The sequence below is a fragment of the Solanum pennellii genome, chromosome 11 (genome assembly GCF_001406875.1).
Source record: "Solanum pennellii chromosome 11, SPENNV200".
In the NCBI taxonomy this organism is placed as follows: Eukaryota; Viridiplantae; Streptophyta; class Magnoliopsida; order Solanales; family Solanaceae; genus Solanum; species Solanum pennellii.
This window is the reverse complement of record NC_028647.1, coordinates 4,070,806-4,079,476: the sequence shown is the minus strand read 5'-3', so window position 1 is coordinate 4,079,476 and position 8,671 is coordinate 4,070,806. Positions and strand designations below refer to the sequence as shown.

Genomic DNA, 8,671 nt, shown 5'->3' with positions numbered 1-8,671 from the left:
TCATGGGACAACCAGGGAGAGAACATTGGCAGGCTGTGAAGAGAATTTTCCGGTACCTTAGAGGTACATCTGACGTTGGTCTCATTTATGGAGGTGATACTCAGTGCTTGGTTACTGGCTATTCTGATTCTGACTATGCTGGAGATGTTGACACAAGAAGATCGATGACTGGCTATGTGTTTACCCTTGGAGGATCTGTCGTCAGTTGGAAGGCAACTTTGCAACCTACAGTGACTTTGTCTACTACGGAAGCGGAGTACATGGCCTTGACAGAGGCTGCAAAAGAAGGGATTTGGCTGAAAGGGCTGGTTAGTGATCTTGGTCTGCATCATGATCAGGCTACGGTGTATTGTGACAGTTTGAGCGCAATTTGTCTAGCCAAGGATCAAGTCCATCATGAGAGAACCAAGCATATTGACGTAAGGTATCATTTTCTGAGAAGTGAGAAGAGAATCAAGGTGAAGAAAGTAGGAACTGCTGATAATCCTGCTGATATGTTCACAAAGCCGGGTTCCACAGAGCAAGTTCAACACTGTTTGGACTTGCTCAACATCAGAAGCTGTTAATTGCCCTACGGGGTAACTCTGAGGAAGAGGGGGAGGCCTGGCACTATCATAGTGCGTCTGAAGAATCTGTTCGGAGAATTCAAGTCAAGGTGGAGATTTGTTGAATGCCTTGAATCGGACCCGTTACAATGCCTTGAATCTGTCAATTCTGTATTTTGGGCCCAAGCCTGTTAGGGCGTAGCTTAGCACTATATATATAGACGCTATGGCAAACCCTATTCTGTAATTCTGATCTTGCCTCTCCATAATAAAACTGCTCCCCCTCTTCCCCGTGGACGTAGCCAATTTATTAGTGAACCACGTAAATCTGTTGTCTTTGTTTTTCGCGTTTATATTTTCTCGTATTATCTCGAATTCCGCATAACAATATATATATATATATATATATATATATAATGGATTGCTCATCTCCTTTGTTAACGTAGGTCGATTGACTGAATCATGTTAAATTTTTGTGTCTTTTGGTGTATTTCTCATTCGTCTTCTTACTCATAGTTTTCGAGATTTGCTTTGACAGCTTCCGCATAATACCTACTTATTTCGATCCTAACATTCAACTGATTACATTGTTCCTTAGAATACCAGCACTGGCTGCTACATTCTTTTGGCTTTCATCACTCACTATCATTGAATAAACTTGATTAATTGCTGGTGTTTGGACTCATCATCAAAACTTGTGTTCTTGTTTGAATGTAGGATTCGTTCAAGCCTATTAAGAATTGAAACAACTTCAATGTTGCAGATGCAACACATACTCATTTGACTTAGCACAACTACATGTGGGAGCTAGTACAAGAGCTTTAAACTCTTCCTACAATCTTTTTAGCCTTGCAGAGAAGTACACAGATACAAATGCATCTTCTTGAATAAGCGTGGTAATTTCATTATTCTAATTAAATATTCTCGAACTATCAATTTTCGTAAATCTTTCTTGTAAATTCATCGTAACAGCCTTTGAATCTGATGTATACATGATTCCTCCTAACAGACTTTTTTCTACAGAATTCATTGTCCAAGACATGACAACTGCATTGACTATTTCCCACATAATTTTTGAAAATGCCTCTTTTATCACAAGTCCCAATTTATTTCTACCACATTGAGAAATTTTTGATACCTATTAACTGAAATGAGATAATTTGTATGTCGTTGATTTAGTTCACAATTTTATGTGACCTATGATAGAAGTAAAGACTAAGTTGTCTTTTCTATATTGAGATATATTAGGTGACATCAACACTACTTTTAGTTTTAAAAAGGACCAAACCTTCATATGTGCAGGGGAGGAAATAATATGATCTTAGTTTAGTTAAAGTGTGGCTCTAAAATTTCAATCATAGTCTAAAAAATACTAATGTCTTATCTGATTGATATATAATTTTCGCCATCAGTTTAATCAAAGCATTAATTAGTTACTTGGAACACATAAGTTTAAAGGTTGTATTATTTGTTTTTATAAAAACTAACAGGTGATTATCTGGTCAAATATTATGAAAATTAACACTTCATCTCTCTAATTTTATGTAACTTTACTATAATTAAAAATAATTCGACTTTAAATTTTTTGTTTTACCCTTCATGAAATAAATCTCAGCTACACAAATATCTCACGGTTGTTTCAGATCATAAGTTTCAAAAGTATTCTTTTTTCTTAAACGTTATGTCAAGTCAAAGGATGTCACATAAAAAGGAACAGAAGAAGTACTATTTTTATTTTATTTTCATGAACAATAATTTATTCATGATAAACATTAAAGCCCAACAATATTATGAACAAAAATGTCTATTAATTGGCATTCATATAATCAACACGAGATACTAAAAAGTTATACATAAAATTCTCATTGCATAGCTTAAAAACCATAAATTAAGCATTTTATAGTCTAAAAGTTAATACCAAATCCTAAAGATTGCAAAAATAAACCACTCTTCTAATTCAACACTTCCTAATCATATCTTATCCTGCAACACCAAACAAGTACACTATGATCAAAGCACAAGTTAACACAACAACTATTACTTAATCATCAGAGTCGGCTATTTGAATCCTCAATATTATCTATACTCCAATTAGATATATTCATTCATTGTTCGACTGATAACAATAAAAATCTACCTAGTGTAATCTCAGAAATCGAGTTCAAACAGGTTAGAGTATATGTAAACATTACCCCTACTTCAACGTTAAGAAAAATTGTTACCAATAGGCCCTCGGCCCAATGAAAAACCGCGCAAAACAGTACAAATTTCAAATATCTTAACAAAACAATACAATAATTGAGCTACGAGAAATTAACATATACTAACAGAAATCGAAGAACAAGAAACTACGAAAATAATACTACTAATAACTTATACGAACCACACAGTGCCACCTACTGACCTACTCAGAAATATCAATTTAGTAAAGAAAAACAAAAAATTAGATAGTAAAATTAGCTTTTCATGTCTTATAACATCAACAACTCAAAAATAAAATCCAAATTAAGCAACCTGACCCGAAAACAAAAAACCCGAATACCCGGATCCATCAAAATCAGATCGAATCGGATCAATCCGAATCCTTCATCTTCTCCACCCGCTTATTCAGCTGTTCAACTTTCACAACAAGGCCAGTAACAGAGTACAATAACCAATAGAACACCAGCGCACAGGCGATTAGAAGAGCATTACGCTGAGATTTCATAATTGATTTCTGATGACGAAGGTATTCCGATGGAGAACACGATTCGGATTCACAAGAGGGTCGGGTCTCGTATTTCCAGTAGATATCCATTAAGAGAAAGAGGCAAAAGGGTACAATGGAGAGAAATGGCTTGAGGAGATTCCGGGTCACGGAAATTAGCCCTTTTCGAAGCGGGTTAAGACCCGGAACCGTTAATAGAAGTAGCATGATGGCTTCGGCTCCGGCGGCGTAGCCGAGAACAACCCATTCCAACGCCATTGATGTGGAAGAGAACGGTGAGATCAAAATGGAAAGTGATGAATTGATAAATTTGGGAAGTGGAAATTTTTTGATGTGAAGGAATATGTTATGGGCTTTAAGTTGAACTGGGCTAGGCCCAATGGACTTAAAAGTCTTTCTCAGAATGGCCCAATATAATTTCTGGGTTAATCGTCTAACTTCATATTTACGAGGACATGATTCTAGAAAAGAGTGTATGTTGCGTATTATGGTAGAAGGTTAGTATTAGGGGTACAGTGTTGTCTTGCCTTGTGAGGATTTAGGCTTGTTAGTGTGTGTCGATAGTATTAGTTGTTTCACTCACAATTCTGATCGTATGTCGTTTATTGTGTTTTGATATTGCTCTTTCTTATAGACTTTATATTGTTTTTTTTGTTAATCGCTTACTTGGTTTGATGCACGTGAGCTGAGGATATTTTAATCCACGAGATAATAATAAGATCTGTTTACACTTTATCCTTATCAGACTCTATTTAGTAAGATTTCACCAGATATATTTTTTTTTGCTGTTGGAGAATCTAAGAAAGGGTAACTTGCACTTTTGATCCTACTTCATATTGGTTTTTAATTTTTGTTCCTTAAGACAAATAGTTATTTTACGAGGCACAAATTTATTTTCTCGCATTATAATATACCATAAGTTAATCATAATATACCATAAATTATGTCTTACGTCCTAAAAGAATTTATGTCTTTTTAGTATTAATTCAATGGCTTAGGGCAAAAAGGAAACAATAGAAATCATTCTGAAAAACAAAAGTATAATTTTTTACTAATTATATATGTAAACATACTAAATCTAGAATTCAAATAGTAGTGCTTGATATTCAAATACTCATAAATTTAAAAATTTAAAATTTTGACTTCGTCTAACGTGTTCGTTCGTAGTGTTTTTTTAAAAAAAAAAACTTCAGTGTGCCTTTGGATGCTTGCTGAATTTGTCCAAGAATAAAAATGATGACTTTTTTTCTACCTATACATGATTGATGTAAAAGCCATTTCTATATATGTATGTATGCATTTTGTTTTTGCCATTAATTTCATGATTTAATTCTTGGTCTATAAGTTTTGGAAAAAAGTTTCATGAACATGCATACAATTAAAGGGAGAATATACAAGAGTGATTCATTATATTCCCTTCACCTTTATATGTGACATGATAAAAGAATATTAAATCACTTTATTCAAAAGATACTAACATGTCGTCCACTAATATTTTCAATCATCGTATGTGTTATCTACTGGTAGATGAAAATATAATTACAATCATAAAAGTAGATTATTAATTAGCTAGAATAAAAAATATTTTACTTTTTTAAAGGAGATCCAAGTTATAGCGATAAAATCTTCGTTACCCTAGCCTTATAATTCAAAAATGGAATTGAAAAAAATATTTTGCCCGTTAAATAATCAACTATATTTTCTTTATTAATTCGAACTTGTCTAGATTCTATAATTTTTGTGGTCCAAAGATGACCTCTTTAGTTTGCTATACATTTTTAGCACTTCCAAAGTAGGGTAATAGTAATATTATTGGAGAAATTCAAGCCACATTATGTTCCTTTTAGAAGGCTCATTTATGCAAATTTATACATACATTGGGATGAATGGACTTAAAAGTAAGTAATTGGTAATATATCAAAATAAAGTTTTGGGAAAATGCAAAAGTTACCTTTTAAATTTGTCCCAAACAAAGTCAATTATTTTTTTTTAGAAAATAAGTAAAAGAATTAATTTAAGCTAGTTGATGACAAGGAAACCTACCTCATGTTCAGGGGCGAATCTAGAGTATCCGAAGGGTTCATTCGAATTTCTTTGATAAAAAATTACACTATATATATAAAGTGTTTTTAAAAATATTTATATCTGTATATTGATTTTTAACCTTTTGAATGTAAGATTAGACTCTAATCATTAGAGCGTAGTTTAGTGGTTGAGGAGTTTATAATTCTCCTTGCAGAATCAAATTTTAAGCACTATATTTATTTTCTCGAACTCTTTTAATGAAAATCTAGAATCCGTCACTGTTCATATTATTACTTCCTCCTCATTTTATGCGTTTTAGCTCCTTTCCACGATATTTTTTTAAACATCAAGGATATAGTTAAAAACAATTATTATTTTTTGAGCTACAGTTAAAAAGGAACAAAGTAAGTACTTAAATAACAAAATGCAACATTCACATATGTTTTATATCCAATTAGAACAACATTCACAAAAAGCAAAAGCAAATTTCTTTACATCAAAGTGAAGAGTGGAATCTTAGGCTTTTACTTTTATTTTCTTTTTCATTTTTTTCATTTTATTTTTTTGATATTACACATTCCTAAAGCTCATCTTCACTTGGAAATCTCCTTTTCAATGAAAAATAATATAAAATAAATCTCTTTCTAAAAAGACTAAAAATACATAAAAAGAAAAGAGAAGGACAAGTTGATGTAAACCATGAAGTAAAAGGCCAGCAAAAGCATATCAAATTTGTAGAATTCATTTACAATTTATTATTTACCTGCAAAAAAAAAAACACAATTACTTAACAATTTTATAGTAAGTGAAAAAAAAGGATATAAATGAGGGTAAGAAAGTAATTAAATTTACCATTTCTTCCACATATTCTTCTCATGAAAGTTAAGAAAATGATGAGAATAGCAACCCCAGCTAATAATCCAATGATAAGTGCAAATGTCTTCTCACTTTCACTATGGGAATCTGCTAATAATTAAATTAATTAGAGAGATTAAAATATAATTCATATTATGAACCTTAAACTATATATATATCTATATATATATATATATATATATATATATATATATATATATATGAGAATAAATGTGAATGTTCCTATATAGCAAAAAATGTGAATATTCCTACCACCAAAGTTTGTGTTGGAGTGGTTAACATATACTCATCCGAATCTTTAACTAAATATATCAGATTCAAGCCTTGAAATGAAACATTTTATCCCAAAGATAAACATCTCGATGGGAATCGGAATTATTAGGTCTTAGAAGAGGTAAAAAGCTAAAAAAAAAAATATGAATATTCCACTCAAACGTACACTCATATAACAAATTAACATAGATCAGTTCTCAACATTTATTAAAGTGAGAATGCATAATTACTCGACTATGGTTAGTTAATTGATATGGAAATTTGTATGTATGAAAGACACACATCTTTTATTTACGATTTTAATGTAAACACTGAAAGCTGATAAATTCTCTACATCAACGAAATGCAACTTAACCTAAAAGTCATAATATAATGTACTTATCATGATGATTAGATTTAGCATAAAGATGGGCTCCCCTACTTGTATAATGTATACCTAGCATAACATTTTCCTAAAAACATATCACCCTAAACACCACCACCACCACCACACTCTTTTTTTCAACCGTCTGATCACCTCCGATAAATAATTCTTTACATCGTCCAGACATAATTTAACCTAAAAATAATATTTCAAAAATGTACTTACCATGATGATTAGGTTTAGCATAAAGATGACCTCCCTTAGTTGTATACCTAGCATAACATTTTCCCAAAAACATATCACCATAAACACCACCACCACACTCTCTTTTCAACCGTCCGATCGCCTCGTATAAACAATCTTGACATTGGGCCATGCTCAAATCACCCACACATTGGGCCATACCTTGAACATCCTCCGACCCGCCAACCCGATAAAGCCCATTACCGCCCATTAAGCCTCCCAAAACAGCATCCCTTCGGCCCATTTCATCTAAATCAAACCCATTAGAAGGCCCACATTTCTTCATCACCACATTTTTATCCTCTAAGCCCAAAAAGGAAAAGTTATCGTACTTCACGAAACACCCTTGTAATTGTAGAACTCCGCCACATGTCTGTGGGCACAGCTCGGTGAGTTGACTCACCGAGCGTGCTAGACATGTGGCGCAATCAGGCATGGACAAATCACCTCGACATTGATATATACCGTTGATCATGTCTTGTTGTGTGGACCCCACTATACTATACTTGTTGTAGGATGAGTAAGTTGCTGAGTTGACTAAGGAAGTGAGTAGTGAGTTGAGATTTGACTCATAAGGTGAATTGGCTAAATATTTTATTTGTGAGCAACCACCATAAATAAAACCATCAATTGATGAATCAGAGTAAATTAGAGGAAAGAAGAAAGAAATGAAAATGTACATGAAAATGAGAAGTAAATGGAAGATTTTAGCCATTTTTCTCTCTATAGCTATGAATAGAGAGTTTGAGATATGGTTACTTCAAAGAGTATTTATGGGGGAAAAAATTGACTACTTTATTTTTATATTATGTTTTACTTTATGAATATATTTTAATTCTTATACGACATGCAAAAAGTTAAAGGGGAGGAAATGTAAATAGCAAAAAGTTATGGGCCAGACTAATCCATTCTTTTAAATTTGATAGGCTTTTGCATAAAATTAAATAATATTTCAAAAAGGTATACGTAAAAAGAAAGCAACTTTACTTGATTAAGTAAAAGTTGTGCCTTTTTAGTATTTATACCATTAAAATTTGAGCTATACAATTTACTTACTAAACTATTATATAAATGATTAGTCCTTTTACAAATTTGTTAATAATTTTGTATCGATTTCTGTTAGGATTAAGTTTTTATCATCATGATATAATTAGTTATAGTTGATAATAAAAACACAACTTTATTTCTTAACTAAATTCACCAAATAAGTGTCATATTCGATCATGACTCGATCGTGGGCCTTGTCATACACAGGATGTTAATATTACTCAATAGTCTCCCTCCCGACACATGCGACATGCATAATGTCATAACAAGTTCTTATTTTCATATGTAAAGATCTAAAAATACTAACATGCAAAATTATACTATTTATACAAGAAATCTCCTTAATTTTTTCAAATATCTATTTTTTATATATATTTTTAACTTTTTATTGAAATTATGATTCCAACACTACTGCGACGTCAGTGAATTATAAATAAACTAACTAAACAAATGAATTGGAAACTAAAAATTGGGATTTAACTTCTTTTGATGCATGATTAAATGTGTACGTACGATGTACATTACGTAACATGAGAAAGTGCCACAACCATTTACCATGACAGGTAAAAGTACTTGTAATATTAGCTTACT

General features: G+C 32.1%; 2 protein-coding genes across 2 annotated transcripts; both read right to left on the bottom strand.

The window, feature by feature from the left end:
- Positions 1-2,788: 2,788 nt before the first annotated feature.
- Positions 2,789-3,578, bottom strand: LOC107004076. The gene has a single exon (XM_015202305.2). The coding sequence runs from the start codon at positions 3,508-3,510 to the stop codon at positions 3,118-3,120; it is 393 nt and encodes a 130-aa protein (XP_015057791.1). The 5' UTR covers positions 3,511-3,578; the 3' UTR covers positions 2,789-3,117.
- Positions 3,579-5,688: 2,110 nt separating this feature from the next.
- On the bottom strand, positions 5,689-7,796 carry LOC107003437 (cysteine-rich repeat secretory protein 60-like). Its single transcript, XM_015201766.2, has 3 exons — positions 7,016-7,796; positions 6,130-6,240; positions 5,689-6,040 (listed from the first exon to the last, which is right to left on the bottom strand). Exons 1-3 carry the CDS (start codon positions 7,746-7,748, stop codon positions 6,033-6,035), a joined length of 852 nt encoding a protein of 283 aa, XP_015057252.1. The 5' UTR covers positions 7,749-7,796; the 3' UTR covers positions 5,689-6,032.
- Between the last annotated feature and the right edge of the window lie 875 nt (positions 7,797-8,671).

What these genes read in the sequence shown, in the direction of transcription:
- LOC107004076 (XM_015202305.2), bottom strand. Translation starts at nt 3,510, where the DNA reads ATGGCGTTGGAATGGGTTGTTCTCGGCTACGCCGCCGGAGCCGAAGCC.
- LOC107003437 (XM_015201766.2), bottom strand. Translation starts at nt 7,748, where the DNA reads ATGGCTAAAATCTTCCATTTACTTCTCATTTTCATGTACATTTTCATT. An exon ending in TGCTAAACCTAATCATCATG is followed by an intron (nt 6,241 to 7,015) that starts GTAAGTACATTT and finishes AATTATTAGCAG; the next exon opens with ATTCCCATAGTGAAAGTGAG.